This window comes from Scardinius erythrophthalmus (assembly GCF_964197995.2).
Source record: "Scardinius erythrophthalmus genome assembly, chromosome: 24".
Lineage (NCBI taxonomy): Eukaryota > Metazoa > Chordata > Actinopteri > Cypriniformes > Leuciscidae > Scardinius > Scardinius erythrophthalmus.
The window spans coordinates 7160523-7181184 of record NC_138244.1 but is presented as its reverse complement, the minus strand read 5'-3'; the positions used below and the strand labels follow the sequence as shown (position 1 = coordinate 7181184).

At 36.7% G+C, this 20662-nt stretch overlaps 2 protein-coding genes across 2 annotated transcripts; one reads left to right on the top strand and one right to left on the bottom strand.

The window, feature by feature from the left end:
- Positions 1–2917: 2917 nt before the first annotated feature.
- c25h12orf75 (chromosome 25 C12orf75 homolog) lies at positions 2918–13966 on the bottom strand (the record flags this gene model as incomplete). The annotated part of the gene is made up of 4 exons (XM_081355735.1): positions 2918–2951; positions 5251–5330; positions 5452–5487; positions 13920–13966. 4 exons carry the CDS (start codon positions 13964–13966, stop codon positions 2947–2949), a joined length of 168 nt encoding a protein of 55 aa, XP_081211861.1. The 3' UTR covers positions 2918–2946.
- A 1452-nt stretch (positions 13967–15418) lies between these two features.
- On the top strand, positions 15419–20137 carry appl2 (adaptor protein, phosphotyrosine interaction, PH domain and leucine zipper containing 2; the record flags this gene model as incomplete). The annotated part of the gene is made up of 8 exons (XM_081355998.1): positions 15419–15499; positions 16695–16793; positions 18067–18126; positions 18237–18308; positions 18650–18737; positions 19416–19457; positions 19564–19622; positions 19985–20137. Exons 1-8 carry the CDS (start codon positions 15443–15445, stop codon positions 20135–20137), a joined length of 630 nt encoding a protein of 209 aa, XP_081212124.1. The 5' UTR covers positions 15419–15442.
- Positions 20138–20662: the final 525 nt, after the last annotated feature.

The following is a 20662-nucleotide window of genomic DNA, read 5'->3' as shown; positions in this document are numbered from 1 at the left end:
TTATATCTAAAAGTCACCATGAAATCAAAATTGAAAATGTATTTTTTTATAGAATATTGCAGTTTTTATTATGAATGATTTATCCTTGTAATTCTTGTAATTGTTTGTAAAATGCTTGTAATTTGTATATTGTAATATTCCTAAAATAAACATTCCAGTTAGAAACAAAAGGGATTTACAGCCTAATGCCATTTAAAACGTCTACTAAAAACTTTTTAGTCTAGTGCTTTTGTAAACCATCATGTGCTGGTGTTTTGAAGAACTTAGAAATCAAAATACTGACCTGAAGAACCTATGAAACATCAAGAACATCAGTCGCCAAAGATACAATATTCCGGTCCGTTCCAAAGTTTTGGGTCAGTAAGGTTTACATAGTTTTACAAGATCTACATAGTTAGGCTACATCAGTTATATTTTTGTTGTAGTCATAGCATTTCCATTACCCTTCAAATTGTGCAAATTGAAAATACACCCAATGGAAACAGTAAAGTTTTTATGCTCACATGAGGTAGTTTTTCAGGCAATTCGAAAAGGGAATATTTCCAAAACTTTATCAAAAATGTATCAAGGCGTTGAAGCAGATATGAGGAAGAAACACCCAGAAACACGTGGCGCTCCTAAGTATAAAGGGCTTTCCTCGCCATTAATGCTTGGATAACACGCTTAAGTCTCCTTCCATTAAAAATAATGGCTAGTGCAGAGGCTGGGATTTCCGTAAACCTACCAACATCAATTGCCGTGATTTTTGGAATGACTTATCGCGAGAGGAAAAAAATAAGTTTTAGTCGCAAAACATCGGTTAATGGAAATGGCGTCATTTTACAATCGTTTTTTATCGACATTTAGAAAATATCGCGAATGTTTTGTGCAAATCTGTAATGGAAACCCGGCTTGTGACCATTTATTAACTTAATGCATTCTTGCTAAATAAAAGTAGCCTATTCATTTCTTTTTTTTTACTTTTTTTTTTATCGTACGGACCTCAAACTTTTGAACGGCTGTGTAGCTCAACTCAACCACCTTACACAGCCAAATATATTTCCATTTAAGGCCCTTGCACACTGAGTCCGAAATTCGCATCCGAAATTTTCGCACGTTAAAAAATAAATACGACCTCACGTTATGTCAATCACGCTTGCACACTGCCTCCGAAACTTTCGTCCGTCAAAAAAAAAAAATCGAATCAGGTTCGATTTTCTGCGTTTTTCGCGTCCGTAGCAAGCATTTTGAATGGTGTTTTGACAATTTAGAGCCACCGAACCACGAATATTCACGAATACGAAAAAACGCATGCGAAATTTTCGCAGTAGCACCTCAATGCAGTACATAAGATCCGGGGGGAGGAGTCGGATCTTATATAAGGGGTGGAGATTGGTAGGTTTAGGGGTGGAGATGGGTAGGTTTAGGGGTGGGTTTAGGGATCAGGGGGTGGAGATTGGTAGGTTTAGGTATGTAAGGTGGGAGGAGTTGGATCTAGATCCGACTCCTCCCCCCGGATTTTATGCTCTGCATTGAGGACCATCTCAATTTTCGAGATGGTCCTCACTGCGGAACATGAAATCCACGGGGAGGAGTCGGATCCAGATCCAACTCCTCCCACCTTACATATACCTAAACCTACCCATCTCCACCCCTTAATCCCTAAACCCACCCCTAAACCTACCAATCTCCACCCCTTATATCTGGATCCAACTCCGCCCCCCGGATCTCGTGTACTGCATTGAGGTGCTACTGAAAATTTCGGACTTCAGTGTGCAAGGAACTTTACACTCTAAAAAATAAGAGTTTAAATAAACGTCAATGGGACATTTAAAAAGTACTTTGTAAACCCCAAATAAACCTTCCAATGCATCGCTGTGAAAACTGTTTTTAGTTTGTCTTGGCACCCTTATTTTTAAGAATGTAGATACAAATAGACTATTATTTTCCAGATGCAGACACCAATTCAATTTCTTAAAATCTCATTTTTTATTTATTTATTTCAAATACAGAATTCATATCAGTCACAAAAAATTGGTACAATCACAGGTCAATAACCTGAAATAGAATAAATATAAGAACTCTTTGATTAGTAAATTCTATTAATAGATGTGTTAATTGCAATAGTGATGTGACTATCAAAGTGTATAAGAAAACTACATTATATATTAATGTCATTATTTCCATTTAGTAGTCATGTCAACAGCTCTTGTTAAGTCATGTTAAGTGCTAAACATTTTTGACTAAGTTGTTATGTTTTCATGCTTACATATGTAAAATACTTAACGGAAGCAATCCAGTAAGCGGTGTTTAGCGTCCTTGTTAGTGCGCGCGCCTCCCGTGCCGGAGACGCCGGGTCAAATCCTGCTCAGAGCAGGTCAAGTAGGACTGGTTACATTTGGTGCCGTGACCCGGATGGGAGTGAGGTTTAGGGGATGAGTGTAACGGAGGCAAGCTAGTATGAGCTGTGTGTGTAAACCTCACTACACCCCTGGCCTCCCATGCTGGAGACGCCGGTTCGAATCCCGCTTGGAGCGGGTCGAGTCAGAACCGGTTAAACTTACGCCATCCTTTTATCTAATTAATGCGTCTAATAAAAGTCAGAAGGAATAGATTCAGAAAAGTCTTGTTATTGCAGAAACATACAGTTGATCGTGTCTGGTAATGCCCTACCATGGTGAATCCAAAATACCAGGATGTGAGGAGCATGAGGTCAGGGGGTCGACGGTTACCATGGCAACAGTGTCTACATTCAGAGTCACAATAATGCTCAGTGTTCCAAACAGAACCCTTCTGTACGCCAGCCAGTATGATGTCACGGTGATGTCATTCCGAAGTGGTTCTGGTTTCTTTTCCCAAAAAAAAAACGGCTCAATCCTTAAATATCTTAATATCCGTTGTAAATCAGCGACTGCAGAGCTTGAATTCTAAAGAGGCCGTAGCTTTGTAGTTTCATGTGATCTGCTGTCAGTCTGCCAAAGAAGGAAAAAGCTGTTAGTATATATCACAGCCAGAGCGATCTGACAATTAAATTTGGCTTGAGCTTCAACAGATACCACTAATTGGAAAACTCATGCACTAAAGTGTGCATGCTTTCTTCTCTGGGCAGGTTTAAACAAGTTATTAAGGAGAAGGTGACAGGTCAGAAATGCACACACACACACACACACACACACACACACACACACACACACACACACACACACACACACACACTTTTTGACTCTTAATACATGTACATTTAATCATTTAGCAGACGCTTTTATCCAAAGCGAGAGCAATAGAAGCAGTCAAATCAACAATAGGGCAACAATGTGCAAATGTCGTGACCAGTCTCAGCTAGACCAGCACAGCACACGTAGCAAGGATTTTTTTATATAATAGATATAGAATAGTAAGTGTTAGTATTATTAAGCTCTGTTCTGAGAACCAGCACGACTGTTCACAAAAGCAGTTATTCTGAAGAATGCTGGTATCCAGACAGTTGACGGCAGACATTTTCATTTTTGGTTGAACTCTCCCTTTAATGACACTAAATACATTTTTTTTTTTTTTTTACAGACTCGTCGAGGGACTGTTCTCCAGATAAAGATTAAACTTGTTTTTAAGCAGTAATTTAATGTGAAGTCTCTCTGGAGCTGTGCGGTAATGTTGTGCTGTGTAATCTAAATGTAATACCGCAGTCTGTTCCTCTCGCACGCTGCCTCCTTTTACACAGGGTTATTATGGGTAATAACCAGCCATTATAGACCTTCATCACGACTGTGTTTTCGTGAGGTCTTTCATCATGCTTTTCCCCTATGCATTATAGCCTAAAAGGTAACATTAGTTATTATATTGTTGTCTGTTGATGTATATGGCTGCATAAAGCCAGATGCATTATAGAGAAACAAATGTTTTTTTCAGTGAAATAACTAATTAAATTGCTCTCTATTCATAAAATAAAGGCTTCAGAAGTCTATTACTTTTATATGGTAGGCTACTTTACAGAGATAGTTCACGATGGTCATGTACCGAGCTTGTCCCACAATCAAATCAGTGACTAACTCAGTGACATCTATCTATCTATCTATCTATCTGTCTGTCTGTCTGTCTGTCTGTCTGTCTGTCTGTCTGTCTGTCTGTCTGTCTGTCTGTCTGTCTGTCTGTCTGTCTGTCTGTCTGTCTGTCTGTCTGTCTGTCTGTCCAATCTGTGTGTATGTGTATGTGTATATAAAAAATAATATATATCTATACAGTGCTGGCCAAAATTATTAGAACAGTAAGATTTTTTAACGTTTTAAAAGAAGTCTCTTCTGCTCACCAAGGCTTAATTTATTTGACCCAAAATACAGCAAAAACAGAAATATTGTGAAATATTTTTACAATTTAAAATAACTGTTTTCTATTTGAATATATTTTAAGCATCATAACTCACATGATCCTTCAGAAATCATTCTAATATGATGATTTGATGCTCAAGAAACATTTATTATTATTATAAATGTTGAAAACAGTTGTATACAATTTCTTTTTTCAGGAATTTTTGATGAATAGAAGGTTCAAAAGAACAGAATTTATCTGAAATAGAAAGCATTTGCAACATTATCACTACCGTTCAAAAGTTTTGGGGTCAGTAAGAGTTTTTCTTTTGGAAAGAAATTAAAGAAATTAATAATTTTATTCAGAAAGGATGCATTAGATTGATCAAAAGTGACAGTATAGACATTTATGATATTGCAAAAGCTTTCTATTTCAGATAAATACTGTTCTTTTTAACTTTATATTCATCAAAGAATCCTGAAAAGAAATTGTACACAACTGTTTTCAACATTGATAATAATAATAAATGTTTCTTGAGCATCAAATCATCATATTAGAATGATTTCTGAATGATCATGTGACACTGAAGACTGGAGTAATGATGCTAAAATTCAGATTTGATCACAGAAATAAATTAAATTATAAATTAAAATATATTCAAAAAGAAAACAGTTATTTTAAATTGTAAAAATATTTTACAACATAATTATTGTTTTTGCTGTATTTTAGATCAAATAAATGAAGCCTTGGTGAGCAGAAGAGACTTCTTTTAAAACATAAAAAAATCCTACCGTTCTAATAATTTTGGCCAGCACTCTATATTAGTTGTTATTGAAAAGCACACATTCAACATTACAGCAACTAATTACAGCAGAAGCAAATGTTTGACAAAAGACCAAGACAAACAGAATATACTGTCATTACCGTTCTTTAAAGGTCTCTTAGTCTTTCTTTGAATGTCCTCCTCACCTTTACGTGTGGATTTTGATTGGCTGCCAGCGACTGCGGTCAGATCTGCAGGAAGGCCCACATACACTCCTCCATAGTTCCTGCACAACACACAGTCAGATCTCACACGCTATACATCCATTATTATGATCCTGATTCAGTCTCATATAGATGTTTCTATAGTTTCGTATGTATTATCATGTTTTCAAAAGACCGTCTAACCTTCGTTTCTCATCATCTGGTAACGGTTCTTCTGTCCTGCATCAAGAGAATAAAGATGAAGCCATCTCTGTGAGACACATCTGTCAGATTTCAATACATGCTCTCTCATGTACTCTGTAGGATTTTATGTCAGTGTTTCCTTTCTGCTCAAAAAGATGCCTCACAAAAGACTCATCAAAACATACCGTATTCAGAAGCAGTTTTCCGCTCAAGACCATGTTGATGGACTCTAGTAAGAGCAAGGTATAGCTATTGAACAGCCTGTTCAATAGATTTCAGCGCACATTCAATTTTCACAATAAAATGTTTTTTGTCCACTGAAAATGCATTTTCTTTCCTTCACCATGAAATGTAGAACAGGACTTGATTTTGTTCATGAGGAATTGATTGGATGGTGTGGTTTGCCCCGCCCTCAGGACAGTAAACGCATCATCAGAGAAGAGAAGAGGGCTGCGTCCGAAATGAAATCACATACTCTCTTGAGTAGGTACTTATTTTGAATAAGTAATTACTTAATGACCGCTAAAAAAGTATGTCCTATATTATGAATGTGTGTAATATAAATGTAATCTGGATGTACTACATTTGCCATGTTGTCATTATCATGTGACCAACCAGTCAAGTCACCTTTATTTATATAGCGCTTTTAACAATATCGATTGTTTCAAAGCAGCTTTACAGTGATAATAGTTAATTAAAGTAACAGAGATTGTTTTGGCTTTATAGCAGCTCTAGAATAAAGTTATTGTCCAGCTAAAGTTAGTTTTGATTGATTGATTCACTTCTGTTGCGAAAATCATTCTTTATTAAATAGGGGCCGCTAGCACAACACCGTTCCAACAGAAAACCCTTAAAGGGGGGGTGAAATGCTCATTTTCACTCAATCTCCTGTTAATCTTGAGTACCTATAGAGTAGTATTGCATCCTTCATATCTCCAAAAAGTCTTTAGTTTTATTATATTTATAAAAGAAAGATAGGCTGTACCGAGTCTTTCCCGGAAAAAACGAGCGGCTGGAGGCGGGCCGTGTGGGCGAAGCTAAAGCTGTGCTAACACGTCGAGCTAACAACACACAGAGACATTTGAAGCAGTTTTACTCACCGCCTGCGACCGCGAACCTTTATCATTGTGACTGCTCGATCCTTAAGCATTAGACGATCTGCAAATCCGTCGATCTGGGCTTTGTTTATAAAACAATCATCGTCGAAATGCAGGGAACAAACAGTCTTGCACAACCTCCGTTGATGCTCTGAAAAAACAAACTCCATCCACTGGTCCCTTAACGCCGGGTTCTTTGGGAATCTGTGCAGGGTTGTCTTGCCCTGGCAACCAAAAATACACTTCTTTGGTGACATTGACTTCCCTAAAGCCGAGCAGAGCGCTTTGATGAGGTACTGCTTTCGCTCTCTCGCTCTGGTCTACGGCTGCGCGCGCGCCCGCGTCCTTCCGGAGAAGTGCCCTTAGGACCCGTATAAGGAAATTCCGCTACATCTGACGTCACACAGGCCCATACTCAAAAAAAACTTTCCGAAACTTGTGACAAACCAGAAGGAGCATTTTTGGAGCAGAAATACTCCTTCAAACGTACAATTTAATTTTTGAAACTTTGTCCATGTTTAGCATGGGAATCCAACTCTTTAACAGTGTAAAAAACTCAGTATGCATGAAATAGCATTTCACCCCCCCTTTAACGCGCTCCGGCCCGCTCATTTGCACAAAACAGTGCCTAGTGGCTCGAGAACGCAAACCTTGAAATATGCAGGTTATCTCTGCACAAACTTCAAAAACGCAAACCTATGAAAACGCTGACGGCGTGCACATGCGTATTACGTGTTTAGTCTATAGGTATGCGCGTTTGAATATATATGTGCGCAGGCGTGTAGTCTTTCTTTACAAACTGACCTCAACAAATTACTTGTCTGGCCTTAAAATTTATAATACAGAATTATTTATCTTTCCACGTATTTGACCTGGAATTATTTTGACAACGTTTTATCTGTACAGAGGTAAAGGGAAGAGACCAGCGTCAGTCACTTCCACTCATAAATCCTCTCCCATTGCCTCATGGGATAGTAAAGTAGTAGATCGGAAGTAGTAGATCATCCGTGTACTTTTTGCAGACTCTAGTACGAGTACTGTGAATTCAGACATACTACTTTTGTCACATACTATACAGTAAGGAAGTGTGCAATATCAGATGATTTTGGATGAAGCCAAGATCTCGCTGGAAAAGGGAGGGACAGTTATTTAGATTAAATACTGCAATATTTCATAAAAAATATGAATTTCATGGTGACGTTAAAATTACTTAATTTTCACACATCAAATTAAATATGCACATTCTCTAAATTCACTATGGAGATTTTGAATATTTAACTCATGAAATCCAATCTAAATCCAAGCTAAATTGTTTCACTCACAGTGAGCGACACCATGTTCATTTCGGCTCGCATCGAGAGTGGAAAATCATTAAATATTTCACACGGTGAGAATTTATTCAGCTCCTCTGTATCCTTTTATAGATGTTAAATGCTAAAAGCACTTCAAAAAGAAGTAGCAGGCTGATGTCATAACAGAAATCTGCTGTCTAAACACGCTCAGGCGTTTTTCCACCGATGGCACGGTTGCCGTCTGCTGTTTCTGTCAGTAAACTGTGAGGTGTCAGGCGTTGGGGTGGAGGGGGGATGGGTAATGATTGTTGATTGGCTAGCATGCGATCGGACCCTCGGGGGCCCATGTGCACCACAAAAGCCGCTGAACGGTTAGCAGAAGTGAATCTCCCCCAGGATTCAGTGAAATATGTCTGTGTGTATTTGTTGTGCACATACCGGTGTACTTGTTGAGCTGTTCAGTAATGAATTCAGCTCAGCGCTCCGCATTTGTGCTGTTATTAATTTCTGTCGGATGTTAGTGGTCGTGACATTCATTCTGTGGCTCAGATTCGTGAATATGGTATGTTTGGGTATGTCGAGAATTAAATTACTCACACATCCTTGGCAGCTTCTGGACCTGTAAGACAAAGAAGAAAGTATAATTTACCTTTTAAATAATTTAAATAATTTATGTTTTAGGTCAACATTAAGCAGTCATATATATATATATATATATATATATATATATATATATATATATATATATATATATATATATATATATATATATGTATATATATATATATATATATATATATATGTATATATATATATATATATATATATATATATACACTTTAAATTAATAATTGTGTCCTCTGACAAGAGGTCAACAGGCCTCTTCAGCTTCAGCCTGACATATTGCATAAATCACACATGCCCTGCTGTCAATCAAGGGCACATCATTAACACAGAGCAGAAGAGCTGAACATCACACAGATGATGCTTAATTCTCTGAGGCTTGTCTCCACTACAGAGAACAGATCTTTAAAAGCCGTTTTTCAAAATCCACATTTTCAGTGTGACTGTCCTTTTATCTATTTTTATTTGTAGGAAAACAAGACTTTAAAACACGTCACGAAAGCGATGCACATCTGGAATATTTAGGTTGTTAAAATTAAACAACCTCTTGAACTTCATGAAACCTTAAACCTTTCTTGCTTACTTTACATTTTTATGCATTTGGCAGACGCTTTTATCCAAAGCAACTTACATTGCATTTTTCAAGGTACACATTTTACATTCTTATCAGTTCTTGCTTTCCCTGGGAATCAAACCTATGACCTTGGCATTGCAAACGCCAACACTCTATTGTTTGAGCTACAGGAAAGTTGAGACCTTTTCATTTTGTTCTTTTGTTTGTGTGTTTGTTTGATGATGCTGGAGTATGTTTGTAGAGGGGCGTTTACACGACACCGTTTTCAACTTAAAACTGAAAACTTTTAGCCTGTCATTTACGCAAAAACAGCGTTTTTTGAAAGCGGTTTCAAGGTGCAACTTTTTTTTTTTTTTTTACGATATCATCTCAGTGTAAACTACAGAAACACGAATATGTGAAAAGGTGACGTCATGCGCATGTGTGTGTTTCTTTACTAAGTGACATCGCCATCTACTGGCCTGGCAGCAGAATACAGCGTTTTAAGTCATTTCCGCAGTTCTTTGTGTATGGGATCATTCTGACAACGTCCATCCATCAATCCATCCAATCCATCCATACATGCATACATATATCCTTTTATTTAAATAAAACTAAATGTGTGTGTGTGTGTGTGTGTGTCTCAGCGAATCGCAATCTTTTACTTAGATTTTTTTTTAGTGGAAGAAACCTTGAGTTACTTTATAAGTGAACTTCTAGGGAAAAATATTGATGCAAAAATGTTGTATAATAATACCATCTTTAGAGAACAAAATCCCTCTGTTTTTGGACACACAAACCACACAGAAGAAGAACGATACTGAATAGTTTTTTTTTATCAGATTCCGTTCTTTCTATGCCTTTATTGATTTTATTGGTCACAAGAGTGATGTTTCCAGCAGTTTTATTCAGTCTTGCGCTGCAGTTCAATTCTTTGATTACAAACGTTCATTTGTACAGTGTCTTTCGCTCTCTCTCACTCGTCTTTATTAAAGTCTCAATACTTAGCAGTCTTTGACAATCAACTGAGGAGTTTTGACATAAAGTGTGTTTATCCTCTTTGTTTTGGAGGATTCAGTCATTTACTTTAGACTCATGCATAAACTGAAAACTCTTTCACCGAAGGCTTTTCTCTGAGTGTTTTCTTGTCCCCGGGACAACCGAGCTAAGAAACCAGGTCAGTCGTATCGGGTCGTGAAACAACCTTCCATCTTGACATCTTACTCCTCAAAGGCAGTACACATTCATAAAAGAAAAAAAGTCTCTTTACTGGCTCAGTTGTTTCTTCTAGATAACAATGAGAAGAAATTAAAGGGATAGTTCACTTTGAAAATAAATTTTGGTATGTTTTAGCTTACCTCAAGGGCATCCAAGATGTAGGTGTCTTTTTTTCCGCAGTAGTTTCAATTTGGATATTTTTAGGTCAAACCGTTCTTGTCTGTCAGTCATATAATGCAGGTCTATGGTCACTGGCTCAAAACACAAGCACAGAGTCCAAATTAAAACAATTAAACAATTCCCCATCGTAAGTACACATTGATGGCCTAAGACACGAAACGAGCGGTTTGTGTGAGAAAATGAACAGTATTTATATCGTTTTTACCTCTTGTAACACAGAACATGTCCAAATGATCTGACGGCGCGGGCGGGTATAGATGTATACATAGATGTCGCCTTGGCTACGGTTTCGTTCCAATGAACTGCAGTAGCGAAGGCGACGACATCTAGTGTATACATCTATACCCGCCCGCGCCGTCAGATCATTTAGACGTGTGCTGTTTTCAAGAGATAACAACGATATAAATATTGTTCGTTTTCTCACACAAACCGCTCGTTTCGTGTCTTAGGCCATCAATGTGTACTTATGATGGGGAATTGTTTCAATTGGGACGATGGGGAATTGTTTTAATTTGGACTCTGTGCTTGTGTTTTGAGCCAGTGACCATCGACCTGCATTATATGACTGACAGACAAGAACGGTTTGACCTAAAAATATCAAAATTGAAACTACTGCGGAAACAAAGACACCTACATCTTGGATGCCCTTGAGGTAAGCTAAAACATATCAAAAATTAATTTCAAAGTGAACTATCCCTTTAAGCTTTTGATTAACTCTTCTGTTTCTCAGATGTTTCTCATTAGAAAAAGAACCCAAGATACCAAAGTCTGCATTCAAAAGATCTCAATAAACTTCGCCGCGGATCCGCAATGCCATAGAAGGACCATTTTGGGTTCCCCAAAGAACCTTTCAGTGAAACCAGTTACTTAGTGTGAAGAACAATTAAATAATTCTAAAGAACCTTTTGAATGGAAAGATTCCATGGATGTTGAAGGTTCTTCATAATTTGAAACCTCTATTTTACGTATGAACATTTCAAACATTTCTTATCAAATTCTTCCAAGAGCAAGTGATTTATCCACATTCTTTTTATAGAATCACTATGCGTCCTTTTTTATGTTTTCTGCTAGGAAAAAAACATAAAGTTGGCACTTGAGATCTCCAATAAGTCTCAAGAGGTCTGAAAAACATCGTCTGAGCAATATATATTATTTAGGCTCTATTCTCTCTGTTTAGTAGTGATGGATGCCACTATTTTGACATCTCACCTGTCAATCATTCATCATTTTCTCTCTCAGGACAGGCTAATTCTATTTTTAAGCAAAGTTCATTTTGTTTGGCTCTTTTTCTCACGGCTGGTTGCAGTGATGGTTATTGGTTGCACACAACAAAAGGAGTAGGGAACAAAAACAGTCTGTAATAATAAGTCCATATCACAACCAGGAGATCCCAGGAGATAACGTACACACAACCGCATTAACATTGACCTTACCAGACAAAGGAAGTAAGGAAAATTGCCTAAATACATGAGAAGCGTAATCAATGTCAAACGGAACAGCTGTTTAGTTTAGTTTAGTTTATTAATGTATAAAGCACATTTAAAAACTACATGTTAAAACCAAAGTTCAGTACAACAAATGTATAACAAGCTTAAAGACAAATGAAAATTTTACACCCTCAAACAGAATTAAAGCATAAAGAATAAAAATGGGTCTTCAAAGAGGATTTAAACATAGAAATAGAAGACTATTCCAGAAGAGCGGCCGCAGCAAAAGCCAAGTCACCTTAAAAATGTGAACGAGGGACTGAGAGGAGAAATTGACTAGAAGGCCGAAGAAATCTAGAGGTAATATGCAGATTGAGGAGATTACAAATACACTGTAAAACTTTAAAAACAAAGAGCAGAATCTAAAAATCAACATGGCGAGTGCTGGAGTAATGTGCTTGTGTTTTCTAGTGCCAGACACAGTAGTCTGGATGCCGCATTTTGGTCCAATTGCAACCGTTTCAGAGATGATTTAGGCAAACCCAGATAGAGTGAATTACAGTAATCCAATCTTGATGTTATAAAAGCATGAATTGCAGTCTCAAGGTCCTTCATAGAAAGCATCTTGATTTTAGCAATTGATCTTAACTGAAAGAACAGAGCTGTTGGGCCAAAAACAATTCTTTAATTGTTTTTATCATTATTTTACTGTAAGTCCATCCATAATATTATGTCTTTAAGAAATGCAAACAGATTAGACTCAAAAGCATTGTTGATTTTAACAGAAAAAATAAAGCTGAGTGTCGTCGGCATAAAGATGATATGATGAATTGTGTTTCTGAATAATATGAGCGAGTGGAAGCATATATAAGGCAAAAAGAAGAGGACCCAGAATAGAGCCCTGCAGAACACGAGATGAGAAACATTTCCCCAAATAAACAGAAAAAGTTCTGTCCTTAAGGTAAGATGCAAACCAATTCAGCACAGATCCCTGAAACCCAGGTGTGGGAACTAATTAACAACCAGGGAAACTAACTGTGTAAGGCAAACAGGGAAGCCAAAACATCATGATAATAAAACAGAGCATAGCTGTTACACTCTTCTTGTATCCAGTTTGCATTTCAATGAGAAATGCTGATTACCAATGAAGCATTTTGAAATTAAATTCTCTGCACATTTAAATTCATTGACAGCTGAATCATCTCACGTCCAGGCTTGTTCATGTAACATTTATTGCTCAAATATTGCTCTTTCATAGCTCAGGACACATAATGGTGTTCTCAGCTATGTTTCAGCTAAATATAAATGTTGTTTCTCCTGAAAAAGACACAAAAAGTAAGAGTACAAAGCTATAAAGGTTCCATAAGTTTTTTTTTAATCCCTAGAAGAACCTTTCATCCCCCTTTTCCACCGAGGCAGTCAGTGAACAGTTCTTAAAAGAACCATTTTAATAATCTAAAGATTCTTTTTTTCCACTATAAAGTACATTTTGAGCAATTGAAAGGTGGATGTTAAAGGTTCTTCATGGAAACATTGATGCCAATAATTACAAATATTTGAGTTCATATTGAGATCTCTGACTTTTGATTCAGACTTTGGTTGAAAGGTTTTTTCTTCTAAACCTCTAGAGAAGAGGATAGAAACGATTGAGATGCAAAAGAGATCTCTGGTTTTTCTTTCCAGCGCGCGCCGCTCACACACGCTCTCTTCATCAAGTCTATAAGCTCAGATCTGACCTGAATACATATTAGACGTGAGGGATGAAATCTCCATGACTGATGATCAGATCCTTCACCTGAGACTAACGGAACATTCCTCCACATCCGCCTCTGCTAATAACCGAGGAGGACACGAGGTCCCCGCAGGTACGAGACTTCATCAGGCTCCCACACGAACTTTAACCTCCAGAAATCAAGTGTTTGAGGACAAAACAGAGCGCTAAATTAAACATCCGACGGCACGCGCACGCGCTAGAATCCACAACATGACACGTCCATTGATAAAAAGCAGCGCGCGAGTAAGTGAGCCACAGACACACACCTAGGCTACACACACACACACACACACACACACTCACTCACCTCCTGCTGTCGTGCTTGTGGCAGAGGAATTTCCACATCCCATTTTGGCATGAACACACAGTTTTCTTCCGTGTCTGCTTTGGAGGACGGATGAGTGAAGGACGGCGCTGATGTGATGCACGAGCTCCCTTGAACGCAGCCTCGATCATTCTGCAGAGAGAGAGAGAGAGAGAGAGAGAGAGAGAGAGAGAGAGATGCCAGAGCCTCACATGATTCGTCCTCTCCTCCACCCTGATAGAGTTGCCGTGGTAACAGAAGGGGGTGTGGCCAGCCTCCAGTGGAACTCCGTCCAAACAGGCATGCTCGTACAAATAAGTAAAAAACTTGCATATAACAGCATGTAAATATATAAAAATAAATAAATATAATAGCCTATTAAAAGTAAACGCAAGTAAATAATGAGAAAATATTATTAAAATGAATAAATAAATAAAAATCAATACAAATTTAATAAAATTGAAAATAATTTACATTTATAATGTATTAAGAAAATATATGGCAATTTTAACGAAATCAAAATGCAACCAAAACAATAAAAAGCAAGCTATAATGTAATACAATTAATCAAAAGACTTAATTATATTTATTATAAATGATTTATGTTTATAATAAAAAATAATTTAAAACAAATCACAGGTCAGAAACTGTAAAAAGCAAGAATTAATAATAAACATATTTATTATTAAAGTGAATAAATATGTAATAAAATTAATTAGATCTATCTGTCTGTCTATCTGTCATCTATCTGTTTGTCTGTCTCCTTTTTTAGGAATTCTAGTAAGATATAGTTTGGACTAGGCTGATGACAAATGGTGGACACACAGATGTTGGTTTCTGGGTTTAAAGGTCTGGGATCACGAGCGCTTAGCCTTGAGGTGTTCACAAAGAGATGTTTGTTATGACAGCAGTAGGAGCCTCTCAGGGGCCGCTCGAGTCTCCCATCCTCGACTGAACTTTCTGATGATCTGTGGCACATGATCAAACTCTGGACAGAATGGGAGTTTCTATTAGGAGTTCATTAGGACTATTGTGAACTGAGAATTATGTCATAATCTTAATGAAAAACATAGATCATGAAAATACTGTAAATGCAGAACTGATTTAAAATGTAATAATTTTTTTTTTACTGAATGAAAAACTTATGTAGGCTATATAAACCCTAAATAAACCTTAATTGTACAAAAGGAATACAAATAAAATGGTATTTTCAAAAAGTGACAATATACCAGTGTAGTCCAGCAGAGGGTATTGTGGGATAGAAGTCAGGAAACTTTTCAACCCCAAAAAACTACACTTTATATTTGTTTTGAGTTCCACCTCGTTTTTAATGACAATATAATTTATCATTATTATTATGCTTTATTCAGGTGTATTTTTGAAGCAGAGTCAATCCCCAGTAAAGAGGACTGCTTTTCCCAGCATGCAACCAAAGCAGTTCCGGTTCGTATTTGAGCAGCTGCATGCTGGGAAATGTAGTCCTCGTCCTTTTATTCCATTCTCACTGTCTCCGACGCGAAAGATGCCTGCCGTACACCACAAATTATTACTCGAGGAGGCCCTGCAGGACAGTCCGCAGGTAAACATTTGTATCCTGGATCTTTGGTCAATGTTTTAGCACTCATAACTGTTCGGTTTTGTGCGTTTTGCGTTGCAAAACTGATGATGCGGCTGTCGAGACGCTCGTATGTCGCTGGTCGCAGAGCATATGTGCGAGCTAATCTAAATAAAACATCAATTTAAGTGCACGGTTAAGTAGAGGATCCCCTCAGCTCGTTAAGTTTATATAACTGCTTGCATACTTTATTATTCAAAGTGTTTTATTCCCAGATAAGAGCCATAGATGAGACGCGAGACACATCCTGCACGTATGTTGATCATATGTTTATAAATGATAGACGCGCGTCAAACATACGTCTGACGCTACAAACGCGCGTCTAATTCTCGGCTTTGGTGCTTTAAAGCTGTAAATGTTTTGCTGGCAGTGGAGTTGTGAATGGAGGGGCCTTTATGGGAGGAGTGAGATGTTTTTTAGTAGGTAAAACCCACAAAAGTCTGATCCTGACACATTAGATCACATAGGCTATGCTGTATCAGATCTATCATATGGTGTCAAGGTTAAACTTTATTTTAAGGTGTCATTGTTACAGTGTAATTATATTTTTAAGTACTGAGTAATATTAAGTAACTACATGTATGTACTTACTATAGGGTTAGGATTAGGATTTGGTTGAGGGTTAGTTGCATGAAATGATGCATAATTTACTGTTAATACTATGGTAAGTACATGTAACAAGGACACTGTAAAATAAAGTGTTACCGGTATCAGTACTGAGACATCACTGGCAGATCAGAAACAACAACAAATGATCAGAGACATAAGGTGAAACACACAAAAAACATTGACGTGTACAGTCTTGCAACCGGTTTTGATTATTATTAGCTATGCAAAAATCATAATTAGGCCTAATTCGCATGCTATGTTATTGCAGTTCAAACCGTGAAGCCGTTCCCACATACTTGTGATACTCTCAGTGAACTATAAATTTACTTTATACGCACAAGTTATGTGTCTGAGTCATACCCCATAATGCTCTGTTTGAGATTATGAACCCACAGCTGCTCCGCCCGGCCAGTCGCTTTGTTTGCATTGGAAACACACCCAGAAGTCAGTCCTGATCCCTGACAGAACACACCTGTGGATACACCCAGCATGCTTCACGCTGCACGCATGCTCAGCACATTTAACACATACCGTGTGTTTTCTGTGGCAGACGCGGTCCTTGCTCAGTGTGTTTGAAGAGGATGCAGGCACGCTCACTAACTACACAAACCAGCTGCTCCAGTCTATGCAGAGAGTGTTTGGAGCACAGGTACACACACATGTTAGGAAATCGAAATTTACTATATCTAAATAAATATTCTGTTTATTGATCACGATTTATCAGTGCATGGTATTTTAAAGAAAAAAGTTTGCAACTGAAACTGATTTTCTTTTCTGCTGATGTCATCAAGGCCTCAGGGGCGGGGAGAAAATAATAACCAATAGTATCACAGCATCTACAATCCAATCAAATCCTAACTCAAAGTCCAACCCTGCGTTATTTTTCCACTGATTATGCTGTTATACTTGGAAATATGCCGCATTATAAATGTCAAAGAGTTAGTTCACCCAAAAATGAAAATTATCCCATAATTCACTCACACTCAAGCCATCCTAGGTGTATATGAAACACAATCAGAGTTAAATAAAAAATATCCTGGCTCTTCCAAGCTTTATAACGGGAAAGAATAGAGCCTGAGTTTTTGAAGGCCAAAAAAACCACATTTTTGTATGAAAAATATCCATATTTATAACTTTATAAACTATAATGACTGACTTCCGGAAACTGCCATACGCGAGTCTAGTTCCAGCGGAAGAGTGACCTCTGAAATTATCATTTTCATTTTTTGGGTGAACTAACCCTTTAAATGTATTGCAAACTCTGAATCATTAAATGTAAATAAATTTTATGAAGGTCCAAACAGGAAATAATTATATGAAATCTTCATACATATTTATAAACCCTGAATATAAAGTTGCAATTCTAAGTATGTAAATGTGAATTTATAAATATTTATTTTTAAATCTGAATATGTAGTTATTACTCAGAATATATAAATGCAAATCAGAATATAAAGAGGCAAATCTGAATATAAATATGCATATCTGAATATATAAATGTAAATGTATGGATGTAAATCTGAATATAACTCAAAATAAATGTAAACCATGAATACATAGAAAAATCAGAATATAGTTATAGGTTTGTATATATAGTTATTAATCCTGAATATGTAAATGCAAATCCTGAGTGTATAGTTAAAAGTCTGAATTTATGCTCATAAATCCTGCATGGATTCATACATATTATCTATATTTTTGGATTATACATAATTATCTTCTGTTTGGCTTATAAAAATGGTATGAACATAGTTAAAAATAAATATTTATGTATATTACTCATGTAAATATTTATAATTTTCTATAATACAAATCAATAAAATAAGCCCTTTAAAAGCTTGTTTCCTCAGAAAGATCCCCATGCAAACTAACTGGTGCTGGCTCTGACTCTCCCTCTGACTAACTGGGTTTCCTGTTCGCAGAATGAAATGGCTCTGGCGACCGAACAGCTTTCTAAACAGCTCTTGGAGTATGAGAAGCAGGTGAGCGCTTTTAAACGACAGCGGTGCATTAGCAGCCGCGATGAGTTCTGGGAACGTCTGAATATCAGATGAGTTATCAATAAATCTGTCATGATGGTTTGTGAGTGCAGAATTTTGCTCTGGCGAAAGGCGATGAAGAGGTGATCAACACTTTACAGCACTTCGCCAAAAGCGTGGAAGAGGTGAGGAGATTCCTGCGGTGTGTGTGTGTGTGTGTGTGTGTCTCTGTCAGAACGAGTCCATCAGTCGTGTGGCAGCTGGTGTGGGCTGTTTCTCTCATGCTGGGTGTTTGATGTTTGCCAAGATGGTGAGATCACCTGATCATATGACCTTCAGCGAGATCACATGACCTTCATCATTTGCCTCAAATACTGCAGGATTTAAGTTCATATTATTCAGATTACAAAGTAAAGCGGCAACAAATCAGTGTGACATTACTGTCAAAACACACCACAGTAATGTTTTATTAATATTTGAATAACATTGATATTTGAATAACAAATCTATTTTATTTTCTCTCTAGCTGAACTCTCTGCACAATGAGTTGGCCACACAGATCGCTGATAAGATGGTGTTTCCCATGGTGCGGTTCAGAGAGAAGGACCTTACAGGTGCGACACTCGCTTCAGAGATCATGCTCTTCACTGTTGCAGCGTTTTTATTTACAATATAATGCATTTTTATATATTTTTAAATTTTAATAAAAAAAAAAAAATTGAATTTAATATATTTTAATTTATTTTAATATTAATTCAGTTATTTCCAAAAGTGGACCATTTGTTTTTTAATAATAAAATGTTTATATTGTGTATATTACACTTATTAAAATAACAATCTCAAAAACACTTTTTTCCCTTGTATTTAAATTAATTTTGATATTAATTCAGTTATTTCTTGAACATTGGTGTCTATTTTATCACATTAAATTTTAAGCAGACAAATAAAAATATTTTTCTGCTTTTTTTGTTATAAAAAAATATATATAATAAATATTTATAAAATAAATATATTTATTTTATAAAAATATTTATAAAATATAAAATTTTCTTTAAATCTCAATCAATATCTCAATCAATGTTTCTTCAATAATTTCATGAGTATTTTCACCATCCCTCTGAAGTTTACCGTACCTTTAAGTCTCTTATATGTATTTATTTAAATACATTTTGTATGTATTTTTATGTTTTTCAAAAGTGAAAATCGTGTTTTCGATGATATGATCCAGTGAAGTGTCAGACTATCTGACCTCAACCAAAAATGTTAAAAAGCTGTGATGAATTTGCTTTCAGAGATCAGCACACTGAAGGAGATATTCGGCATTGCCAGTGACGGTATGAAGTTAATAATTTCTCTTTATTTATTATTAGTGGATGATAGAATGTATAGAATATGCTGAATGAAAATCACATTACATTCTGTCTCTCTTTATCTCTCCAGAGCATGAAGCTGCCATGGTGAAGTACAGTCGTTTACCTAAGAAGAGAGAGAATGAAAAGGTGAATATTGATGTAAATGCGCATCTGTTATGTGAGAGAGTCCAGCACTGAGTTAGATGTGTGTGTGGACAGGTTAAAGCCGAGGTGGTGTGAGAGAGTCCAGCACTGAGTTAGATGTGTGTGTGGACAGGTTAAAGCCGAGGTGGTGTGAGAGAGTCCAGCACTGAGTTAGATGTGTGTGTGGACAGGTTAAAGCCGAGGTGGTGTGAGAGAGTCCAGCACTGAGTTAGATGTGTGTGTGGACAGGTTAAAGCCGAGGTGGTGAGAGAGAGTCCAGCACTGAGTTAGATGTGTGTGTGGACAGGTTAAAGCCGAGGTGGTGTGAGAGAGTCCAGCACTGAGTTAGATGTGTGTGTGGACAGGTTAAAGCCGAGGTGGTGAGAGAGGTGGCGTACTCCCGCAGGAAGCAGCATCAGGCCGCCATGCAGTATTATTGCGCTCTGAACGCGCTCCAGTACAGGAAGAAAGTGGCCATGCTGGAGCCCATGCTGGGATTCACACACGCTCAGGTCTGACACTCGCCGTCACACACTGCTTCACACTGTTCTGGATGAGCTGCGTTTGAGAACTCTGAGAACAACACTTCCATTCATGCATGTCGTCTAGGGGTGTGCTGTATGAAGAAATACATGATCGAAAATGTTGATCAATAACAATACACTTTACATCATGATGTATATGAAAATTTTAAGGTACTTATTTATTTATTTATTTTTAATCTGAAAAGACAAATTTAAAAATGTGCTATTTTTAAATATTTTAAGATATTAAAATAATAATTTCTAAAATACAGTTTTATTCTGCTTGGTATTTTTAAATATTATTATTATTATTATTACTAATAATACTAATAATATGAATGAGTGTTTTGTATTTTTATAATAAAATAAATTAAAAATTGTAAAATTAAAAAATAAAATAAAATAATATTTTCAAAAATACTGTTTTAAATACGGTATTGTATGCATTTTTAAATGTATATTAATATTTATTTTAATATTAATTCAGTTATTTCCAGAACATGGTATTAAATTCCAAAT